The sequence below is a fragment of the Patiria miniata genome, unplaced genomic scaffold, assembly GCF_015706575.1.
Source record: "Patiria miniata isolate m_02_andy unplaced genomic scaffold, ASM1570657v1 HiC_scaffold_3, whole genome shotgun sequence".
Taxonomy (NCBI): domain Eukaryota; kingdom Metazoa; phylum Echinodermata; class Asteroidea; order Valvatida; family Asterinidae; genus Patiria; species Patiria miniata.
Window position 1 is genome coordinate 11,864,226 of NW_024037069.1, and position 19,426 is coordinate 11,883,651.

The following is a 19,426-nucleotide window of genomic DNA, read 5'->3' on the forward strand; positions in this document are numbered from 1 at the left end:
AGATAGTTTCCAATGAAATGCTTTATCACAAACAAAACTATTATCTGATTTAAATCCCCCTTTTTTTCAAGAGGCGCGACTGTATAGTGGAGCGCTGTGGCCTCGTGGTTAAGGGCACTGGATTCGTGGTCTGTGGGTAAAGCTGCAGGTTGTGGCTTCGAGTCCAGCCGGGGTCATGGTGCGTGTGCCCTTGAGCAAGGCACTTTGTCACTCATTGCTTCCCTCCACCCAGGTGTAAATGGGTACCTGTGAGGGCAGAGATGGTTAATGCTTGCGCCTAACAGGCAGCATCGAGCTGTATACTCCCGAGGGAGCTGAGATGATATTTGGAATGTTGGCCCAATTATCAGGGGTAATAATACTACTGTAAGCACTGTGATTTAGTTTACTAAAAAGAGCGTTCTTAAATGCCGATTATTATTATTATTATAATTATTATTATTATTTGAATTTCTGTTGTGTAACCATCCCACCTTTGCAAAATTAGCCTTTAGACCAGGAACTTTTTAAAGCGTAATTTCTTTCACCTGTAGGAAATGAGGGCCCTATTAAGGAAAAGTCAAAAAATGTGAAAATTAGAACACCATAAGTTTTTTTTCAAAACTTGCCAATTTCCACGACCCCGTGTTAAACCATATTTTGTTTTTCGGTTTTCAGTTTTTACATTTTTTAAACATTATTCATCAAGGCCTACCACTCCATGAAGTTTCAAAGCTTCAAGAGCTTTACTTTAATAATTACGCTAATTATCCATGGCAACTTTTGCACGAAAGTGATTATTTTTTTTCACGAAGTAGTATTCAAGTTCCATTAACCATTGCAATGCATGGCGCGCACTGTGCTCAAATGCGAACAAAAACGTTTTCACGAAGTAGCACTCTCCTTGTTTGAGCGCGCGCGTTGACCTCCGTTTTCACGATGTAGCACTGAAGTTAATAGTTTCGCAGCTTTTTTTGGTTTCACGAACTAGTCTCACTTTTTTCTCTTATTTCTTGTTGATGTAATATACAAACGGGTCAAAAACAGCAGATTTAATAAATTCAATACATAGTGTCCACCGAACCCAAATGAAAATACTGTGCAGTTTTGAAGGAAAGTGATGTTTTAGAAGGCGTTCAACTTTAGATGCCGTTTTCTCCGATTGCTAGTTTTTACTGGTATGTACATGAGTGCTACTTCGTGGTATCACTGACGAATTGTTATACAGGGTGAGTAAAAAAAAGCGAAACCCAAATATCGGGACCATTGTTTTAGAGAAGCTCTGCATGTAGCACTTTCAAAATCTAGGATATGAAAGCCCAATTCATAAGCTTTCTTTTATTACAAGAATCATTCAAATCACGTATAGTTACGGAATTTTAAACACAACCACCGTGTTAAAGTTCTGTCCGCGGATCACAAGAAGTTAAGTGTCCTTTCAGCAAAACGAAAACAAGTCACTTTAGGGATGTATGTGAATTGTGTTCGTTTTGCTGAAAGAACGCACACCTTTTTTTGTGATCCGTGGACAGAACTTTAAAACGGTGGTTGTGTTTAAAATGTCTTAACTTTAAAAGTACACGAGTAATTTGAATGATTCTTGCACTAAAAGAAAGCTTATGAATTGGGCTTTCATAAAGTGCTAGACGCAGAACTTCACTAAAACAATAGTCCCGCCATTTTGGTTTCGCTTTTTTTTTTACTCACCCTGAGTATATAGGAAATAGTCCGAGAACCTGCAACCTTGTAATGATTCCAACGAAACTATTCGTTTTATTCATGTATATGGGTCACCCATCTTCCTGAAAATTTACGAGCCGTACGGCTCTAAAATACTGAATTGAGCACAGCGCCGCCAACGACAGTCATATCCGGTAAGTCTTCAAATCATTTAATTAGAGCCGTGCTAGTGCTACAGCAAGTGTTTATAACAGCGTGTTGAGAGTTTTACCACGATTACTTTTCGTTTACTCCCTGGGCTCCGCTTGCAGACGATAGTCGGGAGGGCTAACCCACAACCACTGCGATTCCAACTTGGGGATGGGGTCACCATCTGGGAGCTTGAACTTGTACTTCTGGATCAATGTGATGTAGAACAGGAAGAACTGTTTCTGGGAAAGTTGCTCGCCAATACACGCCCTGCGTCCTGCAAAACAGAATATGTATACATGTATAAGTGTCATTAAAGTCGAATTAAGAGCAGTGTGAAATTTGAAATGAAAAATAAAGATGTACGTAAGCGCTGCTTAGTCTACTAATTTGTGGGGCGGGACTATTATTATTCCCATCATTAAACCTGAACTAAAGGTTTTCTGTGACTGGAATTCAGTTGGCCAATACGGTAGAGATTATCTTTACAACTTCCGACTGAGCTTTGTCACAATAAGTGAGTTAGTGATAGGGACCAAAATAATATCTTGTGAGAGTTTTTTCAAAAGTTACTAACCGGTTGAGTAGGGAATGAAGTAATCTGGTCGATTAATGCGCCCTTGTTCGTCGATAAACCTCTCAGGTCTGAAGTTTTCCGGATCACCCCACAGCTCCGGATCAAAGTGGACCGCGTAGATGTTTGGAATGACCGTGGTATCCTTTGGAATCTTGTAGCCGAGAATCTCAACATCATCTGCGGTAAAGTGCGGGATTAGAAGCCAGAAGGTGGTATCCATGCGAAGGGTCTCCAGGATAACAGCCTCCGTGTACGGCATCTTCTCTTTATCCTTCAGCGAAGGCGGTCGGTCCCCGATGACGTCTTGAATCTCCTGGAAGACGCGCTGCTGCACCTCAGGATGAAGGGCAGTGGCCAGCATCAGGAAGAGGAATAGACCCGAGGCCGTGTCTCCCTGATCCGGGATGAAGAAAAACAGCATCCACAAGAACTTCTCGTCGGTGAACTCTCTCAGGTCACTGTTGGGGTCACCTTTAGCCATCTCGATCAGACACGCGTCCACCATGTCGCGAGGATGGTCTGGGTCCAGGGTAGCCTTGTGATTGTCAATGTGCTTGTGAACGAACGTCAGCAGATCCTTTGTCATCATCTTTCCCTTGTTCAGTCGAGGGCTGAGGCCAAACTTGTGATAGAAGGGCAACATCGGCTCCACGTCGTATAGTTTGAAGATTTCCACATACCATTGCAGGACATAGCTCAAGATTTTGGAGAACTCCTTGTCATCTTCCTCGTAGGTGGTACCGAGGATCATGGAGAAGGTCACGTTGAGGAGGCAGAGGCTGAGAGGGAGGCCCAGCTCAAATGGCTCCCTGCCTCTCTTCTTGATCAGCTCGGCCAGGTGATTAGCTTCTTGGAGAATGATGCTTTCCGAGCCGGAGGTACCGTAGCCAAACTGACGAACGGTTCGCATCATGTACTTCTTCTCTCTCTTCCAACTCTCCGTGAAAGCCTCCAAGAAGACACCTGAGTTGAAAGTAAACAATTTCTCTTAACACTAAATGTTACCATTAAAACAGTTTTAAATTTAGAATTGTTTATGTCGTTAAAACATTGGCTTATGTGCTCAACTTTGTAGTTGACGCAAAAGCAAGCGCAGTTGAGCGAATTGAAAATGTCATTAGGCCTACAACCAGAAATAACGGATAGCTCTGAAATGGTAAAATTTGAATCTTGGCTCCCATTCGCAAATTTATATCAGGATTGAGGCTATATAGGGGACTGGGTGAATGTCAAATACTTACCAACATTCCGTTGATTTTCATTGACATACGTAAATGGCCACACACTAGGACGGTCAGAAACCAATGCTGAATGCTTCACGAAGGCGTCTTTAATGGATTCGAAGCTGTTTAATATGAGCATGCGCCTGAAAAAAAAACCAAGAAAAAGGAAAAGGCAAGGCTATATATTTATGCTGTCATGGAGCACACAGTTCTATTTGATGGATTCTTATTATATTCACTGGTAGTCTTTTCGTGAATCTGGTCTACACTATAGGCCGAATGAGCGGGGCCACTTTTGTTTCTCTTATATTATTATCTTAGCAAAGGTCGGTTATTTAGTGCAAACGCGTTGAACGGACATGAATCGAGGACTGAGAAACATCCCGCAAGCTCGGTGGTGAGACGTCTGCACTAGACTGAGCAGGAGGTCGTAGGTTCGAGTCCCACCACGAGTGATTTTTTTCTGGCGGTCACACACTGATTGCTTATACGTCCATGAAGGGCAAAACCTAACATTGATTTCCATAAAAAAAATTTGGGAGAATACTTTGAAAATGCATTTGACTTTCCATAGACTTTGTACACAAATGAACCAAAGAAGTAGGGGCCGGATACTACATTGTTTGCATCCTATACGACAGCACTGCCCAGTTATCTCCACAACCTGTTAGTCAATGAAACAGGAAATGAGGAGGGGACAGTAGTGAAAGTAAAGCTCGTTTTTCCGAGCCCATATGGTCCATCAGGTCGGCGTTTATCTCCGGTTTCAGTAGCATGAAACGACTGAGAATATTCCCCCAGGATGGGATGCCATTCAATTGCAGGTAACTCCCCAGCTAATGCCGGTACCCATTTATACTCCTGGGTGGCGAGAGGCAAGTGGGATGAAGTTGCTTGCCCAAGGACACAACGTGTGGCCAGCGGCTGGATTACCTCCGCCAAGGAAGTTATGTTTTCACCGGCGTTTGTTGGTTAGTGTGTTTGTCTGTGAACAGGTTAACTAAACAAGTTCTGGACGGATTTTCCTGAAAATTCTTTTTATTAGGGGTTGTCCTTGGCACAAGTACAAATCCATTATATTTTGGAAGTGATCGGGAACTGCGTGTGAATGCAGGATTGTTTTAAAGAATGTTTCACCAATTATGCAAAACTTCACCAGATCGCTATATGCACAAGATAGTGTGCGTGGCACTGACCCGCAGTGACGCTGTGGTTGACGATTTGCATGCCCTCTTGATGTTTCAGTATTCGAGCATATTGTGGACTGTAAACTTGAAGGTGTGTAGAAAAAAATAAGGGTGGAAGCCGTGCACAGGACTGTGAGCTTGAGTTTCTATGAAATTTGGATGGAATTGGGACCCAAAAGGCGCTCTATTTTGCAATGGAGTGTAGGCACCGTTTTTCAAAATGGCGACGGGCTTCAGGGCTATTTTTAGGGGTGATTATCTTCCGATGGAAACTTCTCCTAAAACCCATCAGATTACCCCCAAAAAAATTGAAAAGAAAATGAAAGATGATGTAATAAGCTTTAATATGATGTGTGTCTCGAACACCTTGGAGAGCTGTGAGTATTTTCCCATAATTTCTGAAGTGGGGGCATTTATCATTGGGGTCTATGGTCTTTGGAAATTGTGGCGTCATTTCGATCAGAAATGTGCACTACAGGTTGTTAAATGGTCATTGTGGCTGCCAATAAATACCGGGCGAGTAAAAACAAAGGAAACCCAAATGTCAGGACCATTTTTGTGATGAAGTTCTGCATGAAGCACTTTTAAAAATTAGTTTATCGATGCCCAATTCACAGGCTTTATATTTTAGTACAAGAATCATTCAAATCACTGATGTTTTTTAAGTTATGGAATTTTAAACCAAACCACAGTTTTAATGTCCAAGGATCACATAAAAGGTGTCTGTTCTTTCAGCAAAACGAAAAAACAATACACACGTCCCTATGTGATTTGTTTTTGTTTTACTGAAAGAACAATTACCTTTTTTGTGATCCGTGGACAGAACTTATTGGTTGTTTAAAATCCCGTAACTTGAAATTTTACATTTGTGATTTGAATGATTCTATCTTGTACTAAATGAAAGCTTATGAATTGGGCTTTCTTATCCTAGAGTTTTAAAGTGCTACATGCAGAGTATCATTTAAAAAAACCTGGTCCTGCCATTGGGGATTTCTTGGTTATTTTACCCACCCTATGGGGATGTTCAACGGGTTTGGAACACCCGATACAAGGCGCCCGCTGAATGGTAAGAATATGAGGTCAAGACGCATTCTTGTTTATAATCGCCGAATCTGCTCGCAAATCATAGACCACGGATCCTACAGGCTACACGCAGGGATAAACGACTATTCTGAGCTATATACAGGGTGGTTAAAAATAATGGACATCCACTTTTGACAGCAATTTTTACCTACTTAATGAACTTACTTTAAATATTGTTTTCACACAGTAGTAAAGTATAGGCCTTTAACCATGTATGGTAAAAAAGCTAAGTAAAAGTCGCAAAAATAGTGATATTATGCTAATTTGAAATTGAATACAAGTCACCAAAACTCAGTCTTGTCCACGGGTTATTCTATGTAAATTGGACGTTTTCGTAGTTCATAAAAATTCAAAACCTTCCCACCAAAATATATTTTGCCCTGGTAACTTTTATTGAAGCTGTCCAATTATTCATGTCAGTGTTAAGAGCATCTACTCCATGAGCTGTCGGCTTAATTTCATTGTTGCATAACATTACATAACATAACATAACAATCAAATGTCATGCCCTTTCAAATAAAGCTCCGATAGCTGAGCTCAGTCAAGCGAAGGGAATGTATACCTCCATGGACAAACAGGTTTCGCACATGAAATGTTCAAATTAGCATAGCTAAACGACGAAATGTGCAAATGCAACGATTTTTCCGTCACATTTGCTTAAAGGCCAGTACTTTAATAGCTACTGATCGACAGTTAAAAATAATTTTTAAAATTGGGTGAAAATTCCTGTCAAATGTGGGTGTCCTTTTTTTTTAACCACCCTGTACTGTAGGCTATCAGCTTCGGTCCAAAAATTGGGACACCGGTATCAAAATTTCATGATTTATTATTATAATGTTTAATACTGATTTTTGGCAAGGTTATCACTTTTACATTTTTTTTTCAAAATGGCCGCCAATATTATTATGCTTCTTTCCTTGCTCTATGATTTTATATGGTAAAAAGCATGTTTTTGCCGCCTTTTTTGCTTAAAAATTGAAAGCACCCAAAAAGCTGCCACTGCTGCAATGCTATCACATATTTTCCAACTGCAAGGGTGCACACCTTGCCAAAAATCACAATGACCATGCATTATTCCCCTCATTTGATACTGACTAAACCCCAACAAAGGCTAAAAGCCGCCGCGCGCAGGGGTCGTTGTTGACATGTATTCATGGTATTTGCCACCAGTACGAGCCGTATAACCAGGATTTTGGCGGAGTCATTAAGCCTTGTACATGTACATTGTAGGATCCGTGCATAGACTCTTGATGTGGTAGAGGGCATGCAATAATGGTAGTACATGTATTAAATAGGCGCGCAATAGAAATATAACCTTATAACACCGACATTTAAAAAGATACAATTATACAAATTTTTTAATGTTTCAGTATAAATTGAACGAGACATTTTTCAACGTCCTATACAGTGGTACTCGACGTCATCAACGTATTGTAAAAAACCAACAACAATGACGTGACCTTTACAATGCAAATGGCATCACAGCTTCACGGGTACGCCCTTGACCTGAACCCTGGCGCGGCCCCTGCACGTATACTAGACCATTCGGTCGCGGGTTCCCTGGCCCCTGCACGTATACTAGACCATTCCGTCACGGGTTCCCTGGCCCCTGCACGTATACTAGACCATTCCGTCGCGGGTTCCCTGGCCCCTGCACGTATACTAGACCATTCCATCGCGGGTTCAGCTATCTTTCAGGGTCACGCCGTTGTTGGGCATTTCATTGAAAATATGTCCCATCATGACAAATTCTATACTGTGCACGTGATTGGCTTTTGTTCAAAGAAATGCCCCAAAGATTCCCATCAGAAAGATATGGCGGTATCCTATCCTTGAAACGACCTGATACACGCGCATGTAATAAATATGGAATTTCAAACAAAGCCTGTACGTGATGCTATTATTATTAATACTCTAGTATTACAAGCATGACAAGTAAGAAACAACATGGATGTAGAGAAGCCTACTAATAAACTTACTTTCCCAAGTACAAAGTCAACGTAAACATATCTGGATGGTACTGCTTTCCAATCCTGGTGATATTGGCATTGGTCTGTCCAGAGTTTGGAGCGATCAGCGGTGAATTACCGATCAAGGGCCAGCCCCGAGGCCCGGGCGGCCAGGTGTATTTGCTCCAGTACGTCAGTCGCCGCCATATCAGCGTCGTGACCAAGAAAGTCACGACCGCACACAGGAGGAAAGGCACGGTTGATATGTAGTAGGTGTTGGCCAAAACGGAGATGACTTTGTCTGTGATCGTCATGTTGGCAGACAGATATGTCCGCTAAGGATCTGGAGACCAAGGTTTACTGACCAGGCACCGGCATGAAAATGATCCGACTCAGGACTGTCTTTAGTATATGGAACGCCAAAGAGGCATTTAATGTGATCACCGAATCGGTGATCCACTTTTGCATTCGGATGCATATTCACGATCGATGATGGACTTTTGCGACCGGTGATCAACTTTTATTAGTGATGCATATTCACGAGCGGTGATGGAGTTTGCGATCGGTGAACTGATGGACTTTCGCGAATCGCGATCGGTGATGGACTGTTGCGATCGGTGAATCACTGATGGACTTGCACGACCAGCGGCGCGGTGATCAACTTTGCAATCGGACTCGGTGCCGGTGATGGACTTTCGCTATCGGTGATGGTCTTTCGCAATCGGCGGTCAAAGTTGCGGTCACCGGTCGCAAAAGTCCATCACCGACTGCAAAGTCCATCACCGCTCGTGAATATATACATCAACGACTGCGAATGTACATGTACATCACCGATTCGGTGATCACATTAAATGCCTCTTTGGCGTTCCATACAGCTAGGGCTATCCGTCTGATGGACAGCGCATGCGCGTATGATTATCGATGGCCTCGAGACGAGAGTAAACAGAAGGGTGCACGCCTGTAAAGTAGGACAAAAATCCGTCCGCCGAGCCCATGAATAAAAGTTATACCCTCAAAATATTCTATATAAGAGAGTTCTGGGAACCATGGAATTGGGGAATTGAAGATATGTGGCACTGCACCTTCCAATTCTGAGCATTTTGGATGCAATCGGGCCCGAAAGTGGCGCTGTTTAGCCATGTTGTGTGGAGGGATTCTTTTTCAAAAGGGCTACTTTTCCAGTTTGGGAAACATCATTCGTTGTAGGGGTGTTCTTCTTTGGGTGAGAATATCTCAAAAAGTCAATGTTCAACCCACCAAAAATTGGAAAGAAAATGAAGGATAACATGTTGATCATCATTTTTCCGTGCAGCTTGAATACCTGTGAGAGTTCTGAGTATTGTAACGCAATGTACAGTTTCGATATTCAGTGCAATGTAAACAGATTTGACCTTCTACATATACATGGTCTGTACATGTACATTTGTACATGTACATACATGCAATATTGAATAGGGCCACAAGCACAGTGGAATTCAAAGGGCTGTAGTTACACTGTGTGTGCCTGAGCATAAGCACAGAAAAATTGTGGTTAGTGCAAGACATTTTCCAAGTAGTGGGGGAGAACAATGGGAGTAGTGTAGATGTAGGGGAGGTAGTTATGAGTCATGCAAGGCAGAGGGTCAGTCTTGAAGTTGGCACCGGTCAGTGCAGAGCTAAAGAAGAAGAAAGTGCTTAGTACATAGAGGAGCGTGTTGTAGGAAAGAGCGGCAATCGGTGAGTGTTCATTATTTATAAGTGGAAATGTTTCGAGAACCAAGTGTATACAAAGGTGTTCAGGGAACCAAGAGTTTAGTGAAGAATTAAGATGACACTCAGCAGATTACCGATTCTGTTAACCGCTCAGATCTAGAAATTGCATTGCATGATTGGTAGCTATCTCAGAAAGTTCGGGGACACCTGCTAAGGTGGTTGCACCTGATGCAGGAGCACCTGGTGCAGGAGCACCTGGCGCAGGAGCACCTGGCGCAGGAGCACCTGGCGCAGGAGCACCTGGCGCAGGAGCACCTGGCGCAGGAGCACCTGGCGCAGGAGCACCTGGCGCAGGAGCACCTGGCGCAGGAGCACCTGGCGCAGGAGCACCTGGCGCAGGAGCACCTGGCGCAGGAGCACCTGGCGCAGGAGCACCTGGCGCAGGAGCACCTGGCGCAGGAGCACCTGATAAAGGGGACACCTGTTACATGGGTTTTATGAATTCTTCTTGTGTAATGTAATAGTTATTGCATTGTATTGATAGGTGAAGTTGAATTCATGATTAAAGTGACATTCAGTGGTAATTTATTTACGCCTCCAATTCATTAGACTTGAGTGCTCGCATGTTTCTGTGTCATTTAAACTGATTGTATTCCCCCTTATGTGATTGTGCCCATTGCCTGGCGGTAGATTTCCCCGAAACGGATCTGCTCTCTTGGCCTAAGTTAGACCGCTCGCTGCCAAGGCCAGGAACTTTCATAGCGCCGGGTCAGGGTCGCCACAGTATTTTAAAATGAATTTTAAAGTATGGGTATTTAGCACTAGTGTCTATGGGAATTTTATTGCAGGCGTGCACCCAGAAGTGCGGTATGCGCTTATTTTTTTCCGTAGGCACCACCGGATTTGCAGTATCCACTATCCACTACACTACAGCAGTGACTTGATCGATGTGGTTGTTTTAAACATTATATTACTGCATATATAGCGCCCTCCAGCATAGTTCTATATCTATACTAGAGAGCGTGTGGTATGAAAAAAAATCGCGTGCGGTATTTGGCCCTGTCATTGGAGGCGGTAGGACTGGACCTTCACCCAGTAATGTGGTTGCTTAGACGATTTTTAAAGGTTACGTAACACTTCATTGTGATTAAAACTACATCACGTTGGCGGGCGAAATCTTTAAAACTTTATCTCTTCCGTTTGGAAGACCGTCGTCATGCAACTTTCAGGGTTTACTTCCCTCATAATGAGTGATCCAATTATGCGCTAAAAATCGTTGTGATGCGTTCATTACTTTTCGTTGAAATTGGAAAAATACGCCTGGCTACGTGCACTTTTGAAAGTTGGTAGACTAGTGTTTGCAATATCTGTCAATCTTTTCAAGCCTGACGAATCATAGCGGCAGCACTACTGCCGCTACAATAAGGTTCCTATCCATTTTGGTGTGCAGTAAAAATTTGGAGAAAATCCTCCTTCACCAGTTATTAATTGATAAATATCACCCTTTTTGCCTGTGTCATATGAAAATCAGACTCGTATGAAAATCGGACTCTTTCCCCTTTTATTGGTTAAACCGGCCCTCTCACTTGACCAGTCCCTCTCCTAATTATCTATGCATAAGCATGCGCAATACCACCAATGAATCCGTATTTCATAAAACCTAAATTCCGCTACACCGGCTTCCATATTGGTCGATACCGAGACCCATGACGCCGAGTGACGCTAATGAATATGCTAATCTACCATACGTTGGCCGAAATCGGTCAACCGTAGTGCCAACGGCGCTTTGCTTAACAATGCACGTCGGTTGTTTCAGCGGAAAATCCTCGTCGAAATTTTCCATGGAGATGGTTCTTGTTGGTATACTAGCGTTTGCAACAACAGAGTAGGCTGAAATTCGGACTATTCTTAGATGATATAAGTGTTGAACTACTCGTGAAATAAGAACTTGGAGAGATTCCTAGAAATCAGTTGAGGTTAACACATGCATTTTGGGGACGTTTTCGAACGTTTTCTTCCAGACTTGAAGGTCAGCTTTACCAGTAACCAGTATTAGTGACGTTTCGGCATCGATGACCGAGATTTTTTTTTTCACAGTCGTCTTCCGTTATAATTTAACATTTCAATCACACTGAGTATATTTTCTGAGAAACACAACGTTCAAAAGGCCATGTTTTTTTTTTTGGGGGGGGGGGTGCATGGGTTTCACTGCTCTACTAGCGTCTAAGTACGTAATCGGATTAGCTTTGCCTAACAACACCAGACGCTTTGCCTTAGCAACCACATGACCGCACCTGCCGTCTCGATCAATAAACACTTTGACCCTGTGGAATTGAGCCGGAACGCCAGGTTCCATTTGACGCAAGATATACCGAGGGGCGGATCCAGGAACTTTTGCAGGGGAGGGAGATTTTTTTTCATCAGCAAATCATTGATGAAATGTAGACAGTTTTTTTTGTCCGGAAACTTGGCCTCCCTAACATAAATAAAGGGGGAGGGGGCTCGTACCATACTTAATGGGGGCGCTGTTCAAATCCGACGGTTATTAACACTATAATTTACATGTACAAGTACCCCTAACGAACGAGCCGTGGTGTTCTCTGCTTGTAACTATTTTGCTTATCAATGCCAAAACTAAAGTACGGTGCATGCAGACTCCAACATTTTCATTGTTTTGTCTTTTCTTGCGGGCCGCTAGATCAGCCACTGTGTGGATCGGCCCGATCACAAGGTAGCAGCGGCCGGGCGTGTTCCATGATCGTACTGCAGTTTGCATTACTGTATATCAGAACTCCAGAAGGGGCGGCTACCGTACTCAATCATGTGAATTTGATTCGCCAAAGTTGACTTAGACAAGATTAGGTTGTATTTTTAAACTTACCTTGTACAATTTGGTTGTTTAAAACCCTGCCAGCAGCTGATTGGGGATTGAACATGCCCCTACAGGGTGAGTCACACAAAAAAGAAAACAAAAATGGCAAGATCATTTTCTTAATAAAGTTCTGCATGTAGCACTGTCATGATCTAGGAAAGGAAAGCCCAACTAATAAGCTTTCTTTAAGTAACAAGAATCATTAAAATCACTCATGCACTTATCAAGTTACGGAATTTTAAACACAACCACCGTTTTAAAGTTCTGTCCACGGATCACAAAAATGGCTTTTTCACCATAACAAAAACAATTCACTGCATCAGAAAAAGGTATTAAGCTACTTATTACGAAAGGCTATGATATATTTATTCACTAATAGTGATAAAACAAAGAAATTAACACCAATAACCTTTTGCCACCTCGGGTGGTACCAATTGCAATAACGCGGTCTTTATAGTCGACTGGCTAAACCAGTCCGATTTTAACCGGCTATTGCTCTTAGACGATCTTTGTTATCAAGACGCCAAACTTAGACCATTGCAATAAACTGGTCTTTGCTAAGCCTGCTCAGAGTAATGATTCACAAACAAACATTCCATGGTTACAAGCGAATACGGAAGAGACTGCACGATTTTTTTGTCGGTTTGTGCGAGGCAAATCGTGCAAAATCAACAAATCCGTCAATTCCGAGCAAGGGCGGATCCGGGGGGGGGGGCCAAAGGGGGCCATGGCCCCCCCAAAAAACGAAACCAATTTTTTTTTTTTTTTTGTGACATCGCAATAAAGGAAGACAATGAGTACACCACCATCTTTTCTTCAAAAAAACATTGGTTAAAGTGGTCAGAAATCGCCTCAGATCGCACCACAGAGCATCTAGAATCCAAAAAATTGTCGGGGCCCTTAAGCGGGCCCCGAACCCCACGCCGTAATTTTTTTGACCCACTTTTTGGGGGGACCAATTTTTTTTAGCCCCCCCCCAAAAAAAATTGTGTTCTGGATCCGCCCTTGATTCCGAGATTGTTTGTCGAAAAAATTTTATTTGCAGTACAACTCGGTGTCATTTCATTTTTCTAGAAGATTCCTTCTATCCTGGAGAATTCTCCCTGCAAGCAGTATTCTGCTATTTTAAGATTATCAAACACTCATCAACTGAAGAAAAAAAAACATTCTGGGAAAGAATGATTTAACACACCGATGAATTCCGAACTATAGACCAGCCCAACCAAGGCTGACTATTTTAATCTTAATACTTAGACCGTATCATTGCAATGGTCTCACAAGTTGTAATTATTGCAGAATTTTGAACAGAAAAAGCCAAGTTGTAAAATGAATCTCTCTCTTCGTGTAGGCCTATTAGGTATTTTCTTCGAGTCTTACTCCGACTCTCGGAAACGAGAGAAGAAGGTCAAAATGAGGACCGTCCGCCATTTTGGTTACAGAATTTCTGCAGCACAACCCCGGCCCCTCATCCAGCGAGAGGCTAACCACCTAGTCGAGCTCATCAAGAAGAGAAACGGTCAGCCGTTTTTTCTTGGCAATCCAGTGAGCCTCTGTTTCCTGAACGTGACCTTCTCCATGATCTTCAGCGCCACCTACGAGGAAGACGATAGAGAGTTTTCCAAGATACTGAATACTAGCGGGATGCCGCGCTTCGCGCGGCACCCGCTAGATGGGTGGAGTTGACTGTTTCGTAATAATTACTGTATACAGTGAAATCTCGATAATTTAAACTCCAATAACTCCAAACAACTGTTAAGTCAAATAAAGAATCAGACCCTCTGCTGCACGCGAGCCTATTTGGACTCGCCATCAGTCTCACCTAAGTTGTATTTGCGTTTAGCAACGTTTCCTGCGGAGATTGTGCGAGGGTCCAGGACATATTGTCAATATAGGGGAAGGGGCTAGCTAGGGTGAAGGGTGCTAGTCGGAACGCCCAATTTCCGTACAACCCGTCAACCATGTCACAAATATTTCCGGGGATGGGGAGAAATATTTCCAGGAACGGGGAGAAATGGGTTTTGTTATAGAGGGGAGATGGTGATATTGAAATCGCTGATATTGTGGAGGTTTATGTTTATGCTGGGATTCATACCGTTTAAATGTTGTTTTAAATTGCGCACCGATTAGGAAGGTCTTGCTGTCAACAGTTGAATGAAATGAAGTATTTATTGCCGACCGATTGTCTCATGCGATGTCTCATTACATGTATATAAAGCTCATAACTAATGTTGTGCTGGAATATTGTCCAGTCAAATTGAACATTGATTTTTCAAGGTGCCAAACCATAAAGGACGTATACACCAACTGTACAATTAGGTAATTTAGATGAAACGCGGTTTGATCTTGGCCTTACAACGTCGTATCCATCGTTCTCACTACAGAGGAGAGGAGGGGGAAGCCAGTGGGGGTGGGGTTGGATATTGTGTGGCCTATTTACATGGGCGTCGCCAGGATTTGTTTTCTAGAGGGGGCAAAACATATTTTTGCCAAAAAAATGCCTGTTTTTCTCAACACATTCTCCATTTATCAGTTTTAGAGGGGGGCAGGGACATTCCCCCCCCAACTCATTAAATTTAAAATTAAACTCAATTTTTCCCTTCTTTTTTCTTTTTTTTTTGCTTTTCCAGGGGGGGGGGGGGCAAGTGCCCCCTTGCCCCCCCCCCCCCTTGCGACGCCCATGCCTACTTATGTTACACCTGTGAATGGTCACTTATATTTCCGGGGAAGTGGGCAACAATTTATATTCGTTATGGTGAAGGGGGTGTTTCTTATGTATTAAGTAGTAGTTAATGTCATTGTAGCAGTTGGTGTTTTTATTATGGTGATGGGGTTGTAGAGCAAAGTATTTAACACGTTTATTTGCAGAAGAAAGTAAAACTATAAGAAAGGACATATTGGAGCACTTCATAATTATGTCAAGCACCACATGTTAAATGTATTTATTACAAAACTGTGAAAATGAAATCAGGTGCAATGCACACACGAATTTTTTAGTAATAATGTATTTGCATTCATTACAGGGTAGTACTTCGACAAAACTCAGGGGATATAATTGTAGTAAATTTTCGGAGCGATTTTCGCAAGGGACGTCGGTCCAGGCTTGTTTAGCATAGGCAAAAACATTCCATGAAAGACTTTCAAGCAAGACGGGTAATCATTCCATAATTATTCTTGGGTACAACTAAGCCAAGGATATAACTTTAAAAAAGGATGGACATAAAACAGCAGGAAAAGAGTGATTATTTTTGCACTATTTCATTTTCATGACTAAGTTCTAAATAATAAAATTATGGTTAGAAGAAAAATGTGTTTTGAATGGGTAAAGAGAAAAAGCAGGAATCTTGCAGTTGAACTGGAAAGAATAGGTGTGTCACGTCTTCGTCTTGAGTTGAGATTCTTGCTTTGGGAACTGGTTGAAGCATGCATTGGAGCATGCTTGGAGCATGGTTGGAGCTGGTCATGTGATGTGGGTGTCATCGGGAGTCCTGTGTAAAGGAGTAACAAAGAAAACTTGTAGAAAAAAATACATCGGCTAACAATAGATGTTCTTGGCTACAAGATTTCCAAAGATACAACACAGTCGTGCCGATCGAACATTCTATTCAGTCCACTTTGATCCGGAGCTGTGGGGTGATCCGGAAAACTTCAGACCCGAGAGGTTCATCGACGAGCAAGGCCGCATCAGCAAACCAGAATACCTCATACCCTTCTCAATAGGTTGGTACTTTTTGATCTTTCTATAATTAATTTCTCGTTGCACGTTGGGCTGAATTCGTTTCCACAGGCATGGTTCCTATACGTTTTGTACATGCAAGTCATCAAATAAACCAGAAGGGTAACCAGGTGGACTAGAATCCCTTGGACACAATGCCGGCGCTCTGCTAACGGGAGCTTTCTAGCCCTTTTAATAATAATAATGATAATAACAACGGAGTCTTATATAGCGTACGTATCTACCAACAATTAGGTACTCAAGGCTCTGGTTATTATGTCTATTATTAAAGAAAGGTAAATAAAGTATATGAGAAATATGAGACCCATTATGTAGCACCTTATAAGGGTTGACAAGGTGCTGCGGCGCATATTGCAGCCACTGCCAGAAACACCGGGGCAAACCCCTTCTCTTAGCGATAAGTGTTACTGGGTTCTTTAACGTGCATTACACAACACACGGGACCTACGGCTCTACGTCCCATCCGAAGGACGTAGCAATAATGGTGAAGTGCCTTGCTTAAGAGCACAAGCACCATGTTCCCACGGTCAGGATTCGAACTCATGTAGCTTACTGAGGCAAGCCAGGTAGTGGAGAAATGTATCTTGGATGCGACATTCACTCTGATGGATACTCCTCACATGATGTCCATCATCGAATTGGTTTCTTCAACCATGGGCCAGCTGGATCGTGTCTGGAGAAACAAACGCCTCACTCTCGGAACCAAAACCCAGATCTACACCACCTGTATCTTACCAATTCTCTTTATGTATCCGAGACATGGACCGTTACTCAAGGAAGATGGACGTAGACTTCAAGCTTTCCATATTTGCGTTAACGCCGCATACTTGGGGTGAGATGGTCTGACTTCATCACCAGAAAACCAGGCTGGAGGATCTCTGGGCACATTCGTCGATTCCCTGGCATCTCCCCCAGCACACGCCGCCCTCCAGCTGGCCGCTGATGTATCTACAACAGGAGCCATAGGCCATCAGCCTGGGTTTGGTCGGCATCAAAATAATTAGGCGTGAAAAGTGCTCATTGTGATTTTTTTGCAAGGTATGAAACCCTGTAGTTGGAAAATATGTGATAGCATTGCAGCGGTGGCAGTTTTTGGGTGCTATCACTTAAAAAAAAAATGGCGGCCAAAACATGCTTGTTATTATAATTAATCAGGTAACAAACATATTGGCGGCTATTTTGAAAAAAAAAAATTTAAAAGTGATAACACCCAAAAAAACTGCAACCGCGCACACTGCAAAGCTATCACTCATTTTCCAACTCTAGAAGTGCATACCTTGGCAAAAATCGTAATGAGCACTGCTCTTTTCGGTCATTTGATACCGGTGGCCTAATTTTTGGACTGAAGCTGAGACCCCAGTAAGCCTGATATCCGGGTGCACTGAACCAATTCAAGCCCTATTGAAAACAGTGTAAAATCAACAAGGTTCAGGGCTAAATAACATGCAAGCCGACATCACTGGGGTTTCTCAAACAAAACTTAAATTATTGTCTTGTGCTTTATCTTTTTATTTCTTTTCAATTTTGGGTAGACTAGCCGATGACATTGTTAAATATTCACACCAAAACAAAATCACCTCCCGAACAGTGATAGTTTCCAAGCCTGTATGTAGCCGTTTTACAAGTGGCATCCTTCCACTTCCTGAGGCAAATAGGACCCATTTTCAATCGTAATTTTATCAAGCCTGCCCTCAGATGGCAGCCCCAAAACCAGGGAGTTGATCCTTGGCTAACATTTACACAATTCAACCGTTTTTAAAGCCGAACGGTCTCCGTTTTCAAAAGAAACTGTTGGGGGGGGGGTCACATTTTATGCTCGCGTAAAAATTCTCACTTGAATTAGTTCACTGCACCCATCCTGGCTGGTCACGACCACGCGGCCGATCGACCGCGAAATGGTGCGACAGCTTAAGGCCGGCCAAAAATATTTTCACACTTTTTTTATGTGGCGGCCGCCAGATAATAAGTGGCGGCCGCCAAATAATTATCTGGCTGCCGCCACATAAAAAAAGTGTGAAAATATTTTTTTGTACAGCGACCGCCACTTATTATGACGACTTATGTGGCGGCCGCCACTTATTAAGAGTTGCGGCCGCTTTACAAAAAAAATTTTTCACAGGCACCAAAAAAATATATTCACACAATCACACTCATTGAGTGGCACTATCCGTCTTCCGTACCTAAACGCCTATTATGGATTTTGTATTTTTATGTTCCACGTTTACTCGTGCATTTATAAAAAGTTATGTATCTTGTTTATTAGTGACCGGTGAATAGTCGTTTAATTGTTCTTTTAATATTTTGTAATCATTAAAATCGGTATTATTGTTTGGGTAATTTGGTGTGGTTTATAGGTATAAAGGCATATTAAAACCTTGGAAAGTATTGTAGCGCAACGGTGTGCTTGCAGTGAGTTATTATTTACTTGCGCAGCGCCCTCTGTAGTTGGGTGGGTTCGCGCGTTCCAAAGGGGGAGTTGATCACAGCGCGTCGCGTCGTTGAGAACGGACGTTCGTCTCGTGGAGAACGAACGTGTGTGTGTGCGTTGTCGTGTTGCTGCACTGACGTGCTGACGACTGGGCGAGGACAGGAGTATGGTGTTCTATAGACGCCAAATCTGCGTCGCGTCGTGCTTTCACGTCGTGCCGTCGCGTCGTACCGTCGCGTCGTGCCGTCGTCCGTCGCGTCGTGCCGTCGCCCGTCGCGTCGTGGCGTCGCGTCGTGCCGTCGCCCGTCGCGTTGTGCCGTCGCCCGTCGCGTTGTGCCGTCGCCTCTTAAATTACCGTTTCTAAGCACGTACACTGCAAGAGGAAGCGACGCACCTTCACACGTCGCGTCGTGCCGTCGCCCGTCGCGTCGTGCCGTCGCCCGTCGCGTCGTGCCGTCGCCCGTCGCATCGTGCCGTCGCGTCGTGCCGTCGCCCGTCGCGTCGTGCCGTCGCCCGTCGCGTGACTGTATCTTTCTTGGCAATAGGTGGCGCCTTCATTCTTCATGTACATGTGTTTAATAGAAAGGGGTGTAATCATACATTTCGCCACTACATTTTAAGTTAAATGGAATGAGTTTGGCCGCCACCATGCATTAAAGTTTTTATCAGACTTGTGTTTTCTTAGAAAGAAGTGGTTGTCTGGCTAGGAAAATAGCAAGGAAGAACCGGTTTTGTGCGAGCAAAATTCAGGGAACAATCTGTTGATACTAATAACTTGTTGGAAAGTTCCAAAGTCATTCCAAGAAAGTTGCCACCGTGAATAAGGGTTTAAAA

At 43.1% G+C, this 19,426-nt stretch overlaps 1 protein-coding gene across 1 annotated transcript; it reads right to left on the minus strand.

The window, feature by feature from the left end:
* Window positions 1-1,728: 1,728 nt before the first annotated feature.
* Window positions 1,729-8,388, minus strand: LOC119737709 (vitamin D(3) 25-hydroxylase-like). Its single transcript, XM_038212257.1, has 4 exons — window positions 7,898-8,388; window positions 3,667-3,791; window positions 2,426-3,388; window positions 1,729-2,125 (listed from the first exon to the last, which is right to left on the minus strand). Exons 1-4 carry the CDS (start codon window positions 8,179-8,181, stop codon window positions 1,947-1,949), a joined length of 1,551 nt encoding a protein of 516 aa, XP_038068185.1. The 5' UTR covers window positions 8,182-8,388; the 3' UTR covers window positions 1,729-1,946.
* Between the last annotated feature and the right edge of the window lie 11,038 nt (window positions 8,389-19,426).

Excerpts from the sequence above, each read along its gene's own strand:
- LOC119737709 (XM_038212257.1), bottom strand. The coding sequence starts at position 8,181 with ATGACGATCACAGACAAAGTCATCTCCGTTTTGGCCAACACCTACTAC. Across the intron at positions 3,792-7,897 it reads TTGACTTTGTACTTGGGAAA|GCGCATGCTCATATTAAACA; the intron begins GTAAGTTTATTA and ends TTTTTTTTTCAG. Across the intron at positions 2,126-2,425 it reads CTTCATTCCCTACTCAACCG|GACGCAGGGCGTGTATTGGC; the intron begins GTTAGTAACTTT and ends TCTGTTTTGCAG.